Below are 21,854 nucleotides of genomic sequence, written 5' to 3'. Positions count from 1 at the left end.
ACCACAAGAGGAGCATCAGGATGAAGGGGGCAGTGAGGCAGCAGGGGAGGAACAGGGAGTTTAATGTAGAGTTTGGATGCTGTCAGAAGAGGGAGGGGAGGAATAGTGATTGTTCGGTGGATCGTGGATGTGGCTGGGTACTGGCTATTTCTCACACAGCTTACTTCTCGTCTCTCATCTTCAGTTCACATGCTGATAGGTTTTCTGTCAGAGGCATCCAGTTCTCTCTAATGGGGCATGTTGCTAGCTGCCTCTTTTTATCTTGGACCTAAAAACTTTTCTACCGTATTTAATCTATATTCAGGCATTCCTAGAAATGGTAGGCTAATGCCACTGTCTGCTTACCTTGGGTCCTAATCCTCCTCAAAAATAACTTGTTTTTCTTGCTGTAAGAAACCATAGTATTTAAAAGTTGCATATGATTAAGAAATAATTTTGTTGTAAAAATTGGTTTTTAAATTTCCAAAGGTTGTTTTAATTTGGACTGTTTAAACTTCTAACCTTGTTAGTACCCATCATTGATAGAAACAAAAATGAGAGAAACCGTTTCCAGTTTGGGCTCTTTAGATCCATAGTACACTTGTTTGTCTCACTTGTATAACTATTATTAGTAGTAATAATTATTAACCTATTTTATGAAAACCAGTGGTATATAAGTAGTCATATTCAATAAGATATTTGGTGTTTGTTTTATTATTGTGGCACATTTTTGAGCTAAATATGATAATATTGGCTTATGAAAATATTGAAGGAAGAAACAAAAAATAAACCACACAAAAAAGGGAAAAAGATTAAAATAAAAACACACTAGGAATGTTTGTCCTAGAATTATCAAGGACTTAGCAGTGCATGTGCAGCAGGGGAAATGCTTTCATAGGCATCCACTTGAGAGCCTTGGCATAACATAGACCTTCTAGAAGAACCTGGAAGTTGAGCCGCGGGCACAAGTTACTGGATGGGCTGCGGCTGAAACCTTCTCAAATGACACATTTTGGCTAGACCTGCGTGTAGGCAGGCGAGCATTTGGAAAGTATTTAGAAATACAGGGGAGAGCTTTTGGCAGCTAGTTTTGCTCATAGCTAGTTATGAAACAGAGGGACGAGTTGGAAGGGAAATGGTCAGTAACACTGGCTGCTTGTTTTTCTTAAAGTAATCATGATTAAAATAGCCTCCTGGCCTATTTGATTCCTCTCAGACCTCCTAAAACAGCATGTCATTCCTACATGAACCTAGTTAGAACAGTCCATCTTTTGGTTTGTTTTTCAACATGCCATTCCCCTAGTGGGGAAGTGAAGGTGCTTTGTATATTAAAGACAGTACTTATGCAACCGTTTCTCCCACCCTGTTCCGCCTCTGCAGGGTTTTAATCCCCCCTTGGGAAGCCCTGTTGTGCCCTGCTGATGTGCTCCCCTTCAGAGGTTTCTTTGGAAATTAACCACTGGATGCACTATTGTCTCCCTCTGAAGCCTGCCTAATTTTCATCATTTCCCTTGGCATTTTTGTATTCTGTTTCTCCTGAGATGTTTTATGCTTACCAATGTAGTGATTGGACCTGCTCTGGTGTTTTGGGGATGGATGCTACTTGCCTGGGTAGTTGGGAGTGTAAGCTCCTTGAGAACTGGGCCACATCTTTCTGTTCTGTTAGTCTTCTCCCTTCCTTTGTTATATCCATTGCCCACTTTCCCCAAATAAGACTCTTCATGAGAGGAATTGTTGGATCAAAAGAAGAAAATATTAGACCTGAAGGAAATAATCATTTTCCAGAATTCATTTTAACAACTTCACACATAATGTTGGGGTTATCAGCTCTGTGGCGGACAAACACGAGACCATGCAGCATCTGTTATACTCTGCCACATGGTGAAGTCCACCAGTCACCAGCAGCAGCTCTCACCGTGTAAAAGCCTTCTCCCCGGCACTGCTAGAAATTCAAGGTGGTTGTACAACACAACAGACTTGTCCCTGGGCATGGAAAGGGTGGCCTGAGATCGCCCACAGTTAGTCATGACTGAGAGTTGAGGGTAACCAGGAGTTGGGAATGGAGCCCCGGGAGGTCAGGGACTGTATTTCTTTGTCTGTCACTATATACCTAGTGAGTGCCCTGTGCAAAGCCTGGGACAAAACAGTCAACAAGCATTTTGTGAAGGAGTAAAAGGGGAAGGCAGTTCACACTTTGGGGAATTGTGGGGTGAAATGGGCAGGAGATCAGGAAAGCCTTTACAGAAACAGTGGCTTCCAAAAGGAACCTGGGATGGTTAGGATTTGAAGCAAGAGAAGGTGAGCTTTGCAAGTGTAGTAGGAATGACATAGACGGGGCACCTGGGTGGCTTACTAGGTTGAGCGTCTGCCTTCAGCTTAGGTCATGATCCCAGTGTTCTGGGATCAAGCCCCGCGTCGGGCTCTGCTTAGCAGGAGCCTGCTTCTCCCTCTCCCTGCTGCTCCCCCTGCTTGTACTCTCTCTCTGTCAAATGAGTAGGTAAAATCTTTTAAAAAAAAAAGGAATGACATAGACAGAAACGAGATGAAGTCTTCCACCTCTTAGACCTTCTGGGCTCATTCCCACACATCTTTTTCATCTCTGCTGTTTTTTGCTTTATTAAGAAAGCCTTTTCTGGGGTGTGCCTGGGTGGCTCAGTCAGTTGAGCCCCCAACTCTTGATTTCGGCTCCGGTCATGGTCTTGGGATCATGAGATCGAGCCCCTTGTTGGGCTCTGCACTGGGCGTGGAGTCTGCTTGTGATCCTCTCTCCACCTTTCCCTCTGCCCTTCTCCCCCCACCCCCAAAGGCTTTCCTGATGATCTTGTATAAAGAAGTGTGAAAATATTTTATCGCTCACCATCTCGTTAATTCTTTGGCCCTTTTATCATCTGATCTACTATTTGTTTCTTTGTTTTATACCCAGATAAGAATATAAGTTCTAGTAAGGCAGGGGCATTGTGTTGCTCATTACTTTATCACCAATACCTAGGACAGTTTGGAGTGTACAGTCGGTACTTAATAAATATTTGTCAAATGAATGAATGACCCAGTGTGTGTGCTAGGAATCATAGTTCTCTTGTTTATCTTTTAATAAGGTTTACAGTAGGGCATGTGAAATGCTTTGAAAAGAAGAAACCTCTACTGGGATTGTGCTGTTGGAATGTACCTCTCTGAGGTCTACAGGAACGATGGTATGGGTACTCACAACAGGAAGCTGCAGGAGTGGTGTTTTTAGAGGAGAGAGATTTTAGAGACGTGTAAGGGGGTGGGGGAGTGTACAAGTATAGGGCAACACTAGAAATAGTGGGGAACGTAATCTTCCTCTGTCATCCCTCATTTATTTCAAGTGAATTATTTGCCTTGAAAAAAATGTGCGAATGTTTATGCCAGAACTCTATGCTGCTCACCTCATCTACTCTTTTCCTTGACAGGAGGCTGAACAGCACCCAGGGGGAGATCCGTGTTGGTCCGAGCCATCAGGTAAAACTTCTGCACCAGAGTTCTGTTTCTTATTCTTCTGCTGGCCCTTTATTCTGTTGAGCAGCAACTTAGAATCGTTGTTCTGCTTCAGGGAATTTTATATAAATGCAGGGGTTTTTTTCCCTGACCACTGCATACTTTTTAACAATTGTGGTAAGATACTCATAATATGAAATTTACCATTCTAGACATTTTTAAGTGTACAGTTAAGTGGTTTCAAGTGCATTCATATTGTTGTGGAATCATCACCACCATCCACCCCCAGAGCTTTTTCACATTCCCACACTGAAGCTCTGTCCCCATTAAACACTAGCTCTCCATTCCCCCTCCCCAAGTCCTCGGCAGCCCCTCTTCTACTTTGTCCCCGTGAATCTGACTCCTCTAGGTTTTTCGTATCAGTGGAATAGCCCAATATTTGTCCTTCCGTCTGGCTTCTTTTACTTAACATAAAACTGTCAGGGTGCAGCCATGTTGTGTCACATACCAGAATTTAATTTCTTTTTAAGGCTACCACGTTTCATTTACGCATTCATTCATTCATGGACATTTGGTCACTACGTACTTTAATTGTAAGTTTTTAGAAACCACTGCCCTTCAGAAGAGGCTGAATGGTTAGGCTCTTTGTCGGTCATTAGCTTGTTATGTCGTGACCTGTGTCCTTGCATGTTTTATTCAGTTTACTAAGACTCTTAGTGTCTTGTTTGCCCTCTCTTTCTCTCTCTCTCTTTAATCTCTGTATCAGAATGCTTTGACAGGACCAGAAAACTCTGGCTGCACATGGCTGTTTATGGTCTCCTATATCATCACATCCTGGTCAGAAAGGACCGGGGCTCTGCTCAGCATCTGTACAGTTCTCTTGGTGCCCAACCGGTCCCCCCCCAATGGCTGCCTTCTTTCTTAGGCAGTAGCTGAATTTTACTGATTCTAAGATGCGCTTCTTTCTTTCACATTTTATTTTCCCTGCCATCAGGCTTCATTGTACATTCTATAGTGTGATTATAATTTAATTGGCAGCTTTGCTCCTTTCTAAATGCACTAAAATAATAGTGGATCTTACCGTGAATGAAATATAGCAGATGTTGAGAGTAGGAAAAGGATCACCCTTCTTTCCCCCTTAGGAGCAAGGAACATTCTTCCAAAAGGTCTGTAAGTAGTCCCTGTATGTATGTCATTGCCATGGATTGAGTCATTGTCCGTTTTTAAACTGTGAGGAAAGTGGGTTTAGTGTGATCGGCATGGGCTGTCATTTCAGTTGGAATGGAGGTTGGGAGTGAGCCATATGGCCGTCACATAGTACAGATGTGAGACCAGGCAACTCTTTGTAAGGATATAGAGGTTTAGTAGCCTGTTTAGTTGTTCATTTTTCTGTCTGAATTTTGAGCATTTTTGTATGCCATTCATATTTTTAAGAACCTGTTTTAACTCTGTAATGAGAAAGAAAATAAGAAGTGAAGGAATATTAAAACCAAAACATAGAAACCATCGGGGGCATCTAATTTATAGAAGGCATGTCTCATCCCAGGACTAGGATTATAACTGAGACAGGCAAAAAGAAGCTGCAAGAGGACATTCTCCTTAATGCCTGCCTTGTTCAAGTATACTCTTGCCTTGGTGTGGCCTAGTAGGTGGGTCTGACTACCACCGACTATATTTTCTATCCCCTCAGGCCCACCCAGGGGTTACAGTTTAACCAGGATACTGAAGTTTTATTTTACTGATTTTTTTTTCCTTGCCATAATAGAAAAAGTGGTTCTTAAGTAAAAGATGCTTAAATTCTTGGAAAGGAACAGATTTACTGTGCTTACGTTCTTGTATACTTTCATTTATTTTATATCAGATTTTAAATATATTTATTAGGCTTTATTTTCAAAAAGAAGTGATTTGGAGGACCAGATGTAACAGGACTGTTTTATGGATTGGCAATATTTTCCTTATTAAAATTTTAATTTTTTAAGTTAGGTATAATATTTAATTAGGTATAATATTAACATATGTACACATCAAGAAAGAATAGTAAATCCCTATCCTTATTAGTCAGCTTTCACACATACCAAGTTATGGTCAAACTTGTTTCAGTTATTCTCCTTCACACCTCTCCATTATTTTGAAATGAATCACAAATCTGTCATTTTACTTGTAAATACACCCCCCCCCTTTTGAAGAGCTCTTTCAGAAAACAAAATCACAATATGTAACACCTAATAAAAATTAGCAATTTCTTAAATACCCCCTTGATCCAGATTTCCCTAAATTTCTCTTTTTTTTATAGTTCAAATTGGAATCTGAATAAGAGCCATGCATAGCAATTGGTTGATCGGTCTCTTAAATCTCTTTTAATTCATATATTCTTCTCATTTTTTTCCCCCTTCTCTCAGTGTATGTATCGAAGAACGTTGAGTGTTTTGTCCAGTAGGGTGTCCCATAGTCTGGATTTGGCTGATTTCATCTTTAAGTGTGATTAGACTTGTTTCCTCATCCTTGGCATATCTTGAAAATTAGTAGTTAAATCTAGAGGTTTAATACCATCCTAGTTTAGTCCTCTGCCCCTGGTGTGGGTAGTGCTGTGTATGTCCACCAGGAGGTACGTGTGTCCTTGTAATGCTGATTTGCAGCCCTGGCTTCTTACTGGGGTCCACCCTTTAAGATGGTGGTATTCTAATTCTGTCATTCCTTCATTTATGAGGTGAATAAAGGAAGCTTTCCTTTTAGCCCCAACCATTTGATTTTCAGAATCATGTAGGAAAGGCAAGATAAATGCTCAGTTCCTTCCTTCTGTTCACCAGTTTTCAAAAATACGAGGTTGGTTTCCTAACATTTTCCAGCCGTCACCAGTGGACTTTAAATTATTGGTTATCTGCTAACCAGTCGTCCTTATTCTTACTGATGATTAAATTATCCATTTGAGGCTGGTAGGATGCTTCTTCCTGCCATCTTCTGTGTCCGGATTTTTGGTAGGGTTCTTTTAACTGGTATGACATAATTTTAATGTCTCATCTTGTACGTTCCTTGCACTTGATCTAGAATTAAACCTTTCTCATGGGAGCCCTTATCGTTTTATTGGGAAGTGACATTTTTTGACTGGGTGCTGGGGTGTTCATTGTTACTAGGTTGGTTACTATTCCTAGGCCTTTTCAGGGGACAGATTAGAAAATACGCCCCCCCCCTTTTTTGAAGATAAAATATATTGTAGATTCTAATTCCAATTCAGATTTTTATCTGGGTTTTATATTTAATTCTATCTTTCTTTCCTTTTATATCTATATCTTTTCCCCATGTCTCATCCTATTTTCAAATGACTCCAATATAATTATTCATTTGCTTTAATCCCATCATACATATATAATAGTGCAGAATAATAGTACTTACACTGCTACAAACGATATGGTTATTGAAAATAGTTTACTATTAAAATTTTTTTGGTCTTAGTATATATCCCACTAGGGCTTTATAGGCAAATTAATATGTGTTTTAAAGTTAGTGGAAATAATTCCTAGAGAGGAACCAACTCAATATATAGTTAGTGCATTTATTTCACTTTGCTTTAGGGTTTTTAAGAGATTGTTGTTTTTTTAATTTCATTTTGTTTTTATAATTATGTAAAGTTATTCACATAGCCCCAAAGTCAAATGTACAAAGGAAGAAGTATGCTCAGAAAAGTCTGCTATGTCTGTCCCCTCCACATTTTCCTTCTCTCCCTGATGGATAATTGTTATTTTTGTTTTTTTAAGGTTTTGATGTATCCTTCCTCTTTTGATTCCCCAACCCTCTGTTCTTAGATAAGTGGTAGCACAATATACACACTTTTACCAGCTTTCTTTTAGCAGTGCACCTGCTGTTCCTCCATAGCAGTAGTGCAGGGTGCCTCCTCGCTTCCTTCTGCCACTTCATGGAACTCCACTGGGGGGATGGAACAGTTTATTCTTCCAGTTCCTATTGGGCATTTAGGTTGCTTCCAGTCATGTGCTAGTACAAGTAATGCTGTAGTGAATGGCCTGAGCATACAGATTTTGATATTTTTGCCAAAGTATTTTTGGAATATATTCCCAGAAGGGGGATGGCTGGCTTAAAGGGGAAGTACACATGGCAATGTGAGGACATGACAAAATGCCCTTCTGTAGAGATTGTACCATTTTTTAAAAATTTGTGCTAGCAACTCATGCAAGTGCTAATACCACAGCCTATTTGTATAGTGTCACACTTCAGGATTTATGTCATTCTGATAGATGAGAAATGGTATCTCAGTGTCATTGATTTGCCTTTTTCTTATGAGCAAGTTTGACCATGTTTTCCTATCATTAAGAGCCATTTGCATTTCCTTTTCTTTAAACTATCTAACTGTATTTCCAGCTATTTTTCTCTTGGAGGGGGTGTCCTCTCCCACAATAATAATACTTGTTAGCGAATTTAACAAACAGCCATTGAAGAGCTATTACACCAGGTACCGTACTTGGTGCTGGGGAAGCAGAACTCTGTACAAATGTCGAAAAAGGCCTTTTGATGCAAGTATCTGTTGTGTTTTAAATTTTATTCCAATATGGTCACTATGTCTTAAGCAGAACTCATTGAGGCACCCAATTAAATGTTAGAAAAGTCAACACTAAGTTAAAGAAGAGCATCCTTGTTTGGAGAAAGTCAGCTCTTGATACACATTTAGAGGTATCAGAGATCTCCTGTGAGGCAGACTGGGAGCCCTAGGACCACATGGTCTGCTAATGTTATGTTTTGCCACAAGATTGTTTTTTAAAAAATCAAAGTTTCTGGACTTTGGAAAAGAATCAGGGGATATACAAGTCCTGGTTCTCATTCCTGCTTGATTGCTTTCCCTGGACAGGGCAGCACTCTCTCCATTACACCCTGGTTCCCTTCACTCCTTAGCACCTGATACCTGTGTGCCCAGGACCGGAGCCACCGCCACAGGTGACTATGAGCACTTGAAATGTGGCTAGTCCAGACTGGGAGGTAATGCTTTACTTCATGTGGATGCTAGAATGTTTAAAATGAAATGTGTAGCTCTCATTTTATTTCTATTGAACAGTGCTGCCTTATCCTCTCCTTGCTTCATTTAATTTTTTTGACTGGTTTCTGTGGACACTGGAGCTTTCTAACTGTAGCTCTTAGTTTAAAATATTCGACCAATGTGTCCGTGTTCATCATTTGAGACAGTGGAAACGTGTGTTTTCCCGATGGTTGACGTTCTCGACCTCTGACGGTTGTGGTAGTCCCAGTACCTGCTGACTCTTGCTCTGCCCCAGCAGAGTGACGATGGGAACACGCTAGGAGTATTTGGATCTCTAACCCTGAGGTGACTTAGAGCACTGCCGTTCAAATATTTCAAACAAAATTTTATTGAGGTATGCTCGACATACAGTGAACTGTTCATATCTTACGTAGACTGTTGAGTCTGCTGTAATAGTTCATGTCAAGGTGTGCATTTCTCTTGTCTCTGAAAGCTCCTTCCCGTCCCTTCACAAGCAGTCCATTCCTCCTGAAGCTACTGCTGGTCTGATTTCTGACACCATCATTTAGTTCAACTGTGTTTTTAATGTTAACTCCAATTCTGTGTCTTTTTTTATGTTTACCTTGATAATACTGTAGTTACTAACTGTCGTGAGAGTAGCTTAACTTAATAGGATAACTCGTTTGGTTTTTTAGCAAATATCCTTAGGCGAGGTTTCATTATTTATATCTTTGTAAACTTGTTATATTGGAAATGTGTGTGTTTTTCCCTTTATCAAGGAACTATTATGTCCTGAGGGTTTTTTTTTCCTAATTTTTTCTAATTTCTTTTATTCACATGAATCCATTTCTGTTTCACTCTTTGAATCATGCTGGCACTGGTTTATTTTGACACTGTTTGCTGCTGCTTAAGTAGAGATCAAGCAGTCCATTGTGAAATCTTCTATGGTGAAATGATCCTGAAACGTGCTACAGGCTGTAGTGACTCACGGTATTTCTGTGATTTCGGCACCGCCTGAAGAAAGAGCTCAGTGACTACTGCATCTGTTCCCAGGGCCTGCAGTTGAGGCTGCTCTTTAAATGCCCCGATTGTGACTTCTTCATCCCTGTCTTACAGGCCAAACTTCCTGAATTGCAGCCGTTCCCTTCTCCAGATGGTGACACTGTGACCCAACATGAGGAACTGGTCTGGATGCCTGGAGTTAATGACTGTGACCTCCTTATGTACTTGAGGGCAGCAAGGTAATACGAATTCTCCCCATTCTCCCCTCTGAATTCAGCCATCTGAATTGATTAGGAGGCAATAAACGTTCTCATTTCCCCTGAAATTTTATTTATACATCGAACATTCTCTCATTTTATGTTTTGTTATACCCTCTGTAGTCAGAGCTCTGATTTTTCTTGCCAGAGAAGTTTACCATGGTAAAGTCAGTTTTTTTTCCCTCAGTGTTTGCCTCACATCAGATTTTGGAACTCTTCAGAGGGGAAACATCTTAAGCCATAGATGGAATTATCAATACTTCTAAATACAAGTTGAGTAATTGGGTCATGTAGCCTGTTTTAAAATCCCATTACAGATTTCTCTACTTTAGGCTGTTCATTGACGCCTGACCCAAGCTTGGTGTTTTTGTGGCTTACTACATGAGAACTTGCAGCTTACAAATGCCTAAAATAAAAAAGATAAGTTTAAATCTGTCCCTCCACATCACAGTGTGGGCAGAGAGCCTTCCTTCGTCGGCAGTGGTCTCTGGGACTCACTGTGGTTTCAGCAGCGTGCACTAGGGCAGGTCCCGGAACTGAGTTCTAATCCTGTGGTCATCTGTGCGGTGTGTAGAGGCACAGAGCAGAGATGAGGGTGCCTCAGTGCAGTGCGTGAGTGGCCGCTAAGAATTCTTTTCATCCTCTTCCCCACTTTTAACTCACCTAAGGTTAGTTGATGTATAGCATGAAAGGAATATAGCAGAGTGTCAGAGGATTTAATTTTTTTTCAAAAAGATCTTTCTTTCAAAAGATTGTACTCTAGCCAACTGTTGTGGCACGTAGCTTTAGCTTATTCATGCCCTCAAAACTAAACTCTGAGTACTGGTAAAGCATGGGAAGAAATAACACACCTGGATGACTGGAGTCAACGAAACATTTTCCTATGTGATTGAGTGAAGGGTGAACTGTAGAGGATCTTAGAAAAAAAATTTTTTTTTGAGACAGTGAGAGAGAGAATCTTAAGCAGGCTCCACGCTCTGCTCTCATGATCCCAGAGTCCTGGGAACCAGTCCCACATTGGGCTCCTTGGCTCAGCAGGGAGTCTGCTTCTCCCTCCGCTGCTCCCCCTGCTTGTTCTCTCTCTCTCTGACAAATAAATAGGTAAAATGTTAAAAAAAAAAAAGAAATCAGACTCTTAGCTGACTGGGCTGCACAAGTGCCCCTAAAAAAATTTTTTTTAAGGTTTTATTTATTTGAGAGAGAGTGTGCATGAGCGTGCAAGTGAGGGGAGGGGCAGAAGGAGAGAGAGAGAATCTCAAGCAGACTCCGTGCTCAGTGTGGAGCCTGGGCTCAATCTCAAGACCCTGAGATCATGACCTGAGCCAAAACCAAAAGTCAGCCACTTAACCAACTGAGCCACCCAGATTCCCCTAGAAAAGCAGAAACAGGACTGAGAACTCTGGTTTATCATGCATGTAGTAATGGAATTTGGTTTGGGCTGAGAATGTACTGTGAAAACTGTGGGTTAAAATTTCTTTGCTGATGTTTTCCCTTTCTGTCCCCCAAGGAGCATGGCAGCATTCGCAGGGATGTGTGATGGAGGTTCCACAGAAGATGGCTGTGTTGCAGCGTCTCGGGATGACACTACCCTCAATGCACTGAATACAGTGAGTCTTTTGAAGTTGCCCAGGGTGGGAACAAAGTTCTTTTTCCCTTGTGCTGGCTGTAGGGAGTATGCGATGAGTATGGAACATGGAGGAGCCTGGAATCTTAGGAGTGAGTAGTGTGGTATAGTGCTGGAATTGAAAGATGGGTTGCGGTCTTGGCTGTGGGCCCCATGACCTTGATCCAGTGATGTGGCGCCTCTAGGTTCATTTCCTCATCTGGGTCTGTACCTCAGGATTGTGTTGAGCCTCAAATGAGAGCCTTGTGCTAGTGGTTCGTCTTCACCAAGATCCCACAAAGCCGACCACTGTTAACAGATGATTTTATTTAATCCTCACAATGTCCCTCTGAAGTAGATTTTATTATTATCACCATTGTAGATGTGAGGAAATAAGTTTGGAGTGATTAAGTCACAAGCCAGGGTCATACACTCAAGATGTGAATCTAGAGGCCATACCATTTGCCTTCTTCTCTGTCTCTGAGATTGTGAATTTGAAAGTGTGTGGGAATAGAGAAGAAGTCAGACTTCCTGGAACAAATTCGTTTTTTTATAGATGTGGCTTTGGAGCCATGTAAATATTTCACATGATTATACAAAAATTGAGTTTTAAAATAATAATCCCTAAAAAAATCTGAAGTAAAATGTAACAAGTGAGTCTAACTGTACTGAGTTGGTTGTATGGTGTCCTTCAGGATTACTCATCTGCTCTAAGCCTGTAACGCACAGCAGCTCAGAAGAACAAAACTCGAATTGCTATAAATAGTATGATCACTGAAACCAGTTTACTTTTTTTGGACTCCTTTTTGACGTTAAAATACACCCTATAGGACTGTGTAGGAAAATTAATGTATTTTAAAGTTTCTTGAGATAATTCTTTTCTGTGTGGTTACTCATGTGAAATCATCAAATCTGATGAAGTAATAATGGATTTCTGTGCATTACTAATGTACTAATAAAGTTACATATATTTACATAGGATACTAACCACCCTTTTTGTTTTTCATTTTTCTTGAGAGGTCACTGTGGTTGGAAGGGACTTTTGAGATCATCTGTTCAGTCTCTAAACAGATAAGAATCTAAGGCTCAGGGGCGCCTGGGTGTCACAGCGGTTAAGCGTCTGCCTTCGGCTCAGGGCGTGATCCCAGCGTTATGGGATCGAGCCCCACATCAGGCTCCTCGGCTATGAACCTGCTTCTTCCTCTCCCACTCCCCCTGCTTGTGTTCCCTCTCTCGCTGGCTGTCTCTATCTCTGTCAAATAAATAAATAAAAATCTTAAAAAAAAAAAAAAAAGAATCTAAGGCTCAGATAAGGCCAGATGATTGTCGAATGCCAACAATCCAAAAAGTTAATAATGGAGGATAGAAAATAACCCAGGTTCCCAATTTAGGGACTTTTCTACTCCCCAGCTTGCTTTCAGGGAAGCATGTGGATATGGCTGATTTATAGAGGAGGTCTAGTTGTGTTTGAGTATTACATGACATGATCATAGTCTCTTATGTGTTAGAGATTGAGTGATCTTACTGGGATTGGGCCATGTGCTAAAGAACTGCATGATTTTTTATATTCCCATACATTTATTTCTTTTACTTTCTCACCTCTTCCATACTGAGAGTTTTTGTTTTTATAAAGGGATTTGTTCTGAGTATACATGATAGAGCCAGAAGGGGCCTGTGAGAGTATTCTATCGATGAGGAATCAGAGACTCAGATCAGTGAACCTGTAGACAGTGGGAAGGGTTTGAGTGTTGTGAATGTCTGTGAATTCAAAATACCCTAAAAAGTGTGTGTTTATTCAGAGTAACTCTATGATATGAGCTTGTCTTCTGTGGGGTTTTTTGCATAAAAGCTTTATGAAAAAATTTCCCCTTTCACGACTATGCTGATCAATTGAATTTTTAAATAACGAAGATATTGCCATATTTAATTAAATGTCTATTTTTGGCACTTTACTGAATTGATTTGATTTGTTCTTTTCCTTATTTTAACCCCTCTAAGGATTCTGTAGAACATGCTTCTATACAGAAATAATTTGGGCTATTTTTGCCCATGGTCCTTTGTAGCAAGTTCCTTCTGAAGTTTTCTTAAACATTGCCAGAGGGCTTTTGGTTTTATGAGTTTTTATTTCTGTGAGGCTGCTTTCCCGTCATTTGAAATTTTCCTGTCTAGGCACGTCCAAAATGGCTCGAGTGTCTTGGATTATGCAATCCAAGTGCATTTAGCCACCAAAGGACTGAGTTGTATGTACATTTTGTGATGAATGGAAAAGTTTAGTGGCTGTTTTAATTTTTCTACTTCATTGTTTTACTGGCTCACAGAGTTTTAGTTGTAGAGACTTTCTTTAATGAAAAGTGAATTGAAAAATCTTATGAGAAGTTAATATTTATTTCAACTTCCTGGGAGTAATGGTGGTTTCAATCTGTGTTAAGTAATAAGTTTAAAAGATAAATATGTTGTCATGTGAGAAGTATTTATTTTTTTCTTAAAGTCAAAACAAGGTTAGGCATTTCTCAGTTTAGAATAAACCTGTGTCTATTTCCTGTTTCTCAGGGCAGTACAGAAATTTAAAGTATATGAAATTCTACAGTATAGCCATATTATAGTGTTTAACATCTGAGTAGGACTATTTAAATTTAAATGCATTTAAATAAATAGTTTGATCTTTAAAACTGCCATCTCTAATAGAAATTTTTGAGCTGTTAGTTCTTAATGACAGTTTCAGGGAGCTATTTTTAAAAAGAAGCTCTTCTACCTTACTCGTTTTGACTCAATTTTTTCTTCATTTTCACAAATGAGATTTTTAGTGTGTAAGTTTTAAAACAACATGGGGTAAAATTTATGTATAATCTGCTCTGATTTGAAGTGTACAGTTTGATGTTTTTTTTCAGATTATATACTAGTGAAACTACTACAGTGATCAAAATACAAAACATTTCCAAATTCCCTCTAGTTTCCTCATGCACTTTTATAATCCTTTGCTGCTTCTAGCTTCAGACAACCATTGATACGTTTCCTCACATCGTGGATTGGTTTGCATTTTCTAGAATGTTGTATGAATGGAATATCTTATGTAATCCTTTGGGTCTGGCTTTTTTCAGTGTAATTTTGAGATAGATTTCTGCTGTTGCATTATCAATAGTCCCTTTTTATTGCTGAGTAGTGTTCTAGTGTATGGATGGTCACAGTATTTTATCCATTCACCTGGTGATGGACACTTGTGTTGTTTCCAAGCTTTTGGCCATTATGATAAAGGTGTTCTGAACACTGTTACTCAGTCTTTGTGTAGATGTGTATTTTCATTGCTGTTGGGTAAATACACCTAAGGAGTGAAATGGCAGGATTGTACGTGTGCAGGTAGCTTTTTAAGAAACTGTCAAACATGTCCAAGTGGCCATACCATTTTATATTCCCATCAGTAGTATGTTAGAATTTCAGTTCTTCAGCACCCTCAACAAGACTTTATGTTGTCAGTCTTTTTCCTTTTAGCGATTCTAATGGGTGTGTAGTGATACCTCACTGAGATTGGTTTGTTGGTAAAGATCCCTCAGCATTTACTTTACTAGTGGTGTCTGTCTGTGTCTCATTCAGTGAGGTTTTAATTTGAATCTCCTGACTGTCTGTCATATTGAGCATCTTGTCTTGTCTTAGTGACCGTTTGTATGTCTTCTTTTGTAAGGTATCTTTTGCCCAATTTTAAAAATTGAATTGTTTTTAGTATATTTAGTTGTAAGAGTTGTTTTTATATTAGAGTTACAGTTCCTTTGATACATGTATTTACAAATATTTCCTCCCATACCATGACTGTTTTTCTATAATGGTGGCTTTTAGACAAAATGTTTAATTTTCCTGAAGTCCGATGTATCGTTTTCCTTTTGTGAAAGTTTCTTCGATCACCCCGTGATAACAGATTGTTTCTGTGCTTTCTTGATGTTTTAGTTCTTGCCTTCAGGCCTGTGATTCTTTTCAAATTAATTTTGTATGTGATGTGAGATAGGGGTGAAAGTTGCCAGTTGTTGGAGCAACAGTTGTTGAAAACGGACTTTCTCATTTCATTGCCTTGATGAACAACAACTGCTATTGAACAACAACTGCTATATAAGCATATATAGCAGTTTGAGTCTTTTTCTGGATTCTCTTCTGTTTCACTAATATAATATCTGTCTTTTCACCAGTACCTCAGTATTTTGAGTACTGGAGCTTTGTTTTTGTTGTCGTTGTTGTTGCTGTTGTTGTTTTTATGAGAGAGAGAGACATGCACCTGTGCTGGAGACTGGTGGGAGGGGTGGGGGGTGGGGTCGAGGGAGAGGGAGAATCACAAGCAGGCTCCCCGCCAGGCTCCATCTCTTAACCCTGAGATTATGACCTGAGCCAAAATCAAGAGTCTGATGCTCAATCAGCTGAGCCACCCAGGTGCCCCTTGAATACTTTAGCTTTATTGGAACTCAGGTAGTGTAAATCTTTCTACTTTTTACTTGTTTTTTAAGTTTCTTGTGGCTATCTTAGGTCATTTGCATTTCCGTATAAATTTTAGAATCAGCTTGCTGTTTCTGTTTTTAAAAAGGCTTGATGGTATTTTCATTGGGATTGCATTGAGTCGATGGTTCAGGCTAGGAAGAATTGACATCTTAACAATATTGAATCCAGAACATGATACATAGCTTCATTTAAAATTTGTTTTTAAATTTATTTATGTAATCTCAGGGCACCTGGGTGGCTCAGTGAGATAAGTGTCTGACTCTTGATTTCTGCTCAGGTCTCAGAGTCATGAAATCGAGTCCTGTTGCTCGGCTCCGTGCTGGGTGTGGACCCTGCTTAAGAATCTCTCTCTGCCTCTTTCTCTACACACCCTGCCTCCTCTTTCCCCTCTCTTAAAAAAGAAAAAAAAAGTAATCTCTGTGGGGCTCGAATTCACAACCCTGAGATCAACAGTTGCACTATCTACTGACTGAATCTGCCAGGCATCCCACGTACCTTCATTTTTAAAAGAGGTCTCACTAATTTTTTTTAGTAAAATTTTATAGTTTTCAATGTACAGGTCGTATACATATTATGTTAAATTTATCCCTAAGTAATTACTGTTTGAAAATTCGATTGTTAATAAAATTATTTTTATGTTTGAAAGAGATTATTTGTTCATTTATTTGTTTGAAAGAGAGAAGGGGGAGGGCATGAGCGGGGGGGAGGGGCAGAGGGACAAGCAGACTCCCTTGCTGAGCAGGGAGCCCAACACCGGGCCTGATCCCAGGACCCTGAGATCATGACCTGAGCTGAAATCAGACGTTAAACTGACTGAGCCACCCAGGCGCCCCTAAAATTATATTTTTAACTTCAATTTCTAAAAGTTCACTGATAGGATAGAAATACAAACAATTTTAATGTGCTGACCGTGTACCTGTTCTTGCTGCTGATTTCTAGTGGCTTTCTGGTTGGTTTCTTAGGATTTGTCTGTACACAATCATGTCATCTGCAAATAAAGACAGTTTTACCTCTTTCTTTCTGATTTATGCATTTTGTGTCTTTCTCGTGCTTCATTGCACTTGCATGGACCTGTAGTACAGTATTAAATAGAAACAATGGAGTGGACGTCTTTGTCTTATTTCTCATTTTAGGGAGAACACGTTTAGCCATTCACTAATAGGTGCAGTGTAGGGTAGTTGTTGAGAATGTTCTCCTTTATATCAAAGTTTGTTTTTTATCATGAATGGGCATTAAATTTTGTCAGATGCTGTTTTTTTGTGTAACTAATGACATGATCATTGCTTGTTATACTGTATTTCGTTAATTTGGTAAATTATATTGATTAATTTCAAATGTTAAAGCAAGTAGGCATTCCTAGGATAAATTCTACTTAGTCATTATGTACTGTTGGATTCAGTATGCTTATATTTTGTTAAGAACCTTTACATTTGTATTCATAAGGGATCCTGAGCTGGAGTTTTCTTTCTTTGTAAATAAATCTTTTTTTTAAAAAGATTTTATTTATTTATTTGAGAGAGAGAGGGAGACACAAGTTGCGGCGGGGGGTGGGGAGCAACAGAGGGAGAGGGAGAAACAGACTTCCCGCTGAGCAGGGAGCCCAGTGCATGCTTGATTCCAGGACCCTGGATCATGACCTCAGCTGAAGGCAGATGCTTAACTGACTGAGCCACACAGGTGCCCTGAAAATAAATAAATCTTAGAAAAAGAGTTTGTAAAGGATTGGGTGTGTGTGTGTGTGTATTCATTGTTAAATATTTGATAGATTTCACAGTGAAGCCATCTGGGACTAAATATTTTTTTATGAAAAGTTTAAAATTACAAATAGACATAGGCCTATTTATATTTTATATTTCCTCATGTGTCAGTTTTGGTAATCTACTGATCTGTGACTTTAAACTTTTCAGGTTATCAAATTTATTGGTAAAAATATCAAATTACCCTGTGTTACTTTTTTAACATCTGTAGGATTTGTAATTTTGACCCTTCTTTCATTCCTAATATTGGTGATTTGTGTCCTCTCAATCAGTCTTAAATAGAGGTTTATAAACATTATTGATTATAGCAGATAGCTAACATTTGGCTTCATTGATATTTTTGTTTTCTTTTTATTATTATTATTATTATTTAAAAGATTTGTTCATTTATTTGAGAGAGAGAGAGAGCATGCATGCTCATATGCACAGAGGGGAGGGGCAGAGAGAGAGGGAGAGACTGTCTTAAGTAGACTCTGTGCTGAGCACAGAGCCCACTTGGGGCTTGATATCATGACCCTGAGATCATGACCTGAGCCAAAACCAGGAGTCAGATGCTTAACTGACTGAGCCACCCAGGTGCCCCTGATTTTCTGCTTTCTATCTCCTTGATCTCCAATCTTATTTTTATTATTTTTTTTCTATTTATTTTGGGTTAATTTGATCATTTTCTCCATACCGTCCAAAAGTGGGAGCTTAAATAATTGATTTTATCACAAATTTTGATTTGCTATTCTTTCATTATCATTGTGTTAAAAATATCAAAAAATTTTTTTCGAAATTTATTTTACCTATGTTTAGTATTAATTTGCTTAAATACACCAGATACATGAGATCTCTCTTGTGTATACTCTCTTTCCCTCCCCAACCCTTTTGTTTTGGAATGATATTAATTTTTAATTTAGTTCTGTTGTGGTCAGAGAGTACCCAGTAAAATTTCAATTTTTTGAAATCTATTGGAATTTGTTTCTTGGCTCAGCATGTGGCTTATTTTGGTGAATGCTCCATGTGCACTGGTTTTTTGTCTGTTTGTTTGTTTTGTTTTTTTGTTTTTAAAGATTTTATTTATTTATTTGACAGAGAGAGAGACAGTGAGAGAGGGAACACAAGCAGGGGGAGTGTGAGAGGGAGAAGCAGGCTTCCCACCGAGCACAGAGCTTGATGCCTGGCTGGATCCCAGGACCCCGGGATCATGACCTGAGCTGAAGGCAGACGCTTAACAGCTGAGCCACCCAGGCGCCCCTTCATGTGCACTTGTAATGAGTTTATATTCAGCAGTTACTGAATGTACTATTATGTAATTGTTGGTTTCTTTAAAGTGGTAGTTATTATTACTTAGATCTTCTGTGTCCTAATTTCTTTTATCTAGTTGTCTTGTCAGTTGCTGAGAGAGTTGTATTGAAGTCTTCAACTGTGATTGTGGATTTGGGTATTTCCCCTTTTGGTTTTGTTTGCTTTTGCTTCATATATTTGGCAGTTGTATCATTAGACATATGCACATAATACTTACCTTTTCTGTATATTAGCTCTTTCACCTTTTTGGAGTGACCTTCTCTTTGTCTTGAACTCTGTGTTGTTTGATATTAATATAACTACTCTAGCTTTCTTTTGCTTGTTTACATGATACATCTTCTTCCAGCTGCTTACTTTGAATCTTGATTTTTCTTTGTGTTTAAAGAACATGTCTTGTGTCCTTTAGTTCTGTAGTTGTTTCTGACTTTTTAATCTAGTCTGGCAAGCTCTACCTTTTGTTTGAGTCTTTCATCCTCTTAATCTAATGTAGATGGTCATCAGGTTGTATTAACACCTGAGCCACATGTGTACATTCTTAATAGCATAGCTCTCAGTTGGAGAATTTCAGTAGCAGTTGATGTATCTTACTTTCATGGCCACATGACTTACTACTTTTGGTCTAGTGGTGAACTTGCAGAATAGTTAGGGACACAGTTGTATCATTTATGTTAAAAATTATTTATCTTGGGGCGCCTGGGTGGCTCAGTTGGTTAAGTGTCTGCCTTCATCTCCGGTCATGATCCCAGGGTCCTGGGATTGAGTCCCATATTGGGCTCCTTGCTCAGTGGGAAGCCTGCTTCTCCCTCTCCCACTCCCCCTGCTTGTGTTCCCTCTCTCACTGTCTCTCTCTCTGTCAAATAAATAAGTAAAATCTTTTTTTTTTTTTTTTAAAGATTTTATTTATTTGACAGAGATAGAGACAGCCAGCGAGAGAGGGAACACAAGCAGGGGGAGTGGGAGAGGAAGAAGCAGGCTCATAGCAGAAGAGCCTGATGTGGGGCTCGAACCCAGATCGCCGGGATCACGCCCTGAGCTGAAGGCAGACGCTTAACCGCTGTGCCACCCAGGCGCCCCATATAAGTAAAATCTTTTTAAAAATTATGTATCTTTTTACTTCATAAGTAAAAAAACCAAAAAAACCCCAAAAAGCTTGTGTTGATGTAGAGGAAGATAATGTGATGAACATGTTGGCCTTTCTTTTTTTTTAAAAAAAGAAAAAAAGATTTTATTTATTTATTTGACAGAGAGGCAGCGAGAGAGAGAACACAAGCAGGGGGAGAAGGGAGGGAGAAGCAGGCTTCCCGCTGAGCAGGGAGCCCGATGGGAGGCTCCATCCCAGAACACTGGGATCATGACCTGAGTCGAAGGCAGACGCTTAACAGCTGAGCCACCCAGGCGCACCATGTTGGCCTCTCTTGTTGGAAGAGGAGAGTATTCTTAGTGATGGGAGCATACTCCTTAGTGTATGTTGGCAAAGATATGTTATATTTGACTATTTTAAATTGTGAACACCTATTAATGTAAAATTATTCTATTTGTAATTTTATAGTATGTTAAATGATATGTTATAATATGACAAAGCAATGGTGCTTCCTCTAGAAGATCTTAGAAATGTTTCTGTGTGTACTGTTCAGGTATGTGTCTCTTTATATACAGTTTCTGTGAGGTTCATCTGTGTACTTTTAGTTTACATATAATTTGTAAAACATAATGCTATACAACATAGAGGTGTCCTGGAGTGCCGGGGTGGCTGAGTTGGTTAAGCGTCTGCCTTTGGCTCTGGTTATGATCCCAGGGTCCTGGGATCCGAGCCCCATGTCAGGCTCCCTGCTTGGCTGGGAACCTGCTTCTCCCTCTCCCTCTGCCTGCTGCTCCCCCTGCTTGTGTGCTCTCTCTCTCTGTCTCTCTGTGTGTCTCTATCAAATAAATAAATAAAATCTTAAAAAAAAAAAAAACCATGGAGATGGCCTATATTATTCTAATGGGATTCAACCATCTTTAATGCTTGCACTTATTTGGCCTCTTACAAAATCCATCTTTATAGTTATGCTTAGAAACTGTAACAGAGTCCTATAGTTTAAGACTATGGTTTTCTAGAAAATATCATGCTGACTTGGTTTTACTAAATTGATACTGGATTTCATTCTGTGGACTTAGGTATCTTTCCCATTTCCTAATAAAATTCAGATTCTTTTGGCTTCTCTTCCTCAGAACTTGTTTGCATTTTTACGTTTACTTTCTGTCACTAACACTAATCATATATATGCTCACTATATATAAGTAAAATTTATAATCAGGCAGCAAAGATTTCACTTCTGTCTGGACAGTTTTATTCCTTGAAATATGGATGGCTTTTAGACATTTGGATTAGGCTTTTTACATATTCAAGAGAGTATATATTTGTTTGCTTACTTATTTATGCACACCCACATCTCCTTCAACAAAGGATGCAAGGCTTCCAGTAGCTTAATAGTTAGTTTTTATCTCTGATCTATAAATACCACTATTTGCTAACCATTGGGTATTAATTCATCTTTGTTTTCTGAGCTGTAGTCCAATGCCTGGTACCTACTAGAGAGGCACTAAGTATTTGTTGATGGATTGAATAAATAAATCAGGTTCAAGCCCAGATCACATTCGATCACCCAGAACTTGGTATTATAAGGTTGGCATAGCAAAGTATACTGATAAGCCTAGTCTAAGGATCATTTTCATCTTTCTCTCTTTTATTAAAAAATTAAGTCTATAGAATTCCTCTCAGAGGTATTCTATTTGTTCATCGTAAATGGACTTTGCTAAAGCATCTGTCCCTGGGTTAGCTTTGCATTACTTAGGACTTAAATGAATGTTGAGTATTTCCCATCTCCCGAATAAGGCATTACTGGGAAGCCCTTTTATTACAGCTTGTCTAAAGCTTATGATCAGGATTCTTGTGATGTTCATGCCACACTCACACCCTTACTTAAATTCTTTTCTTTTTGTAAAGATTTTATTTATTTATTAGAGAAAGAGAGAGAGTGAAAGCACACAATGTGCACACACGAGTGGGGGGG

At 39.2% G+C, this 21,854-nt stretch overlaps 1 protein-coding gene across 10 annotated transcripts in view; it reads left to right on the top strand.

The window, feature by feature from the left end:
• The window catches only part of RERE (arginine-glutamic acid dipeptide repeats), a 409,522-nt gene that overhangs the window by 279,561 nt on the left and 108,107 nt on the right, over nucleotides 1-21,854 (top strand). For all 10 annotated transcript variants that reach the window (XM_057305330.1, XM_057305328.1, XM_048221924.2 and 7 more), the window contains 3 exons: nucleotides 3,411-3,459; nucleotides 9,533-9,657; nucleotides 11,183-11,282. In XM_057305330.1, the coding sequence (XP_057161313.1) occupies nucleotides 3,411-3,459; nucleotides 9,533-9,657; nucleotides 11,183-11,282 (274 nt within the window). The remainder of the gene's footprint in view (nucleotides 1-3,410; nucleotides 3,460-9,532; nucleotides 9,658-11,182; nucleotides 11,283-21,854) is intronic.

This window comes from Ursus arctos, unplaced genomic scaffold (assembly GCF_023065955.2).
Source record: "Ursus arctos isolate Adak ecotype North America unplaced genomic scaffold, UrsArc2.0 scaffold_32, whole genome shotgun sequence".
Classification (NCBI taxonomy): domain Eukaryota; kingdom Metazoa; phylum Chordata; class Mammalia; order Carnivora; family Ursidae; genus Ursus; species Ursus arctos.
The sequence above is the reverse complement of the archived record's forward strand: the minus strand, read 5'-3'. Positions and strand labels throughout refer to the sequence as shown.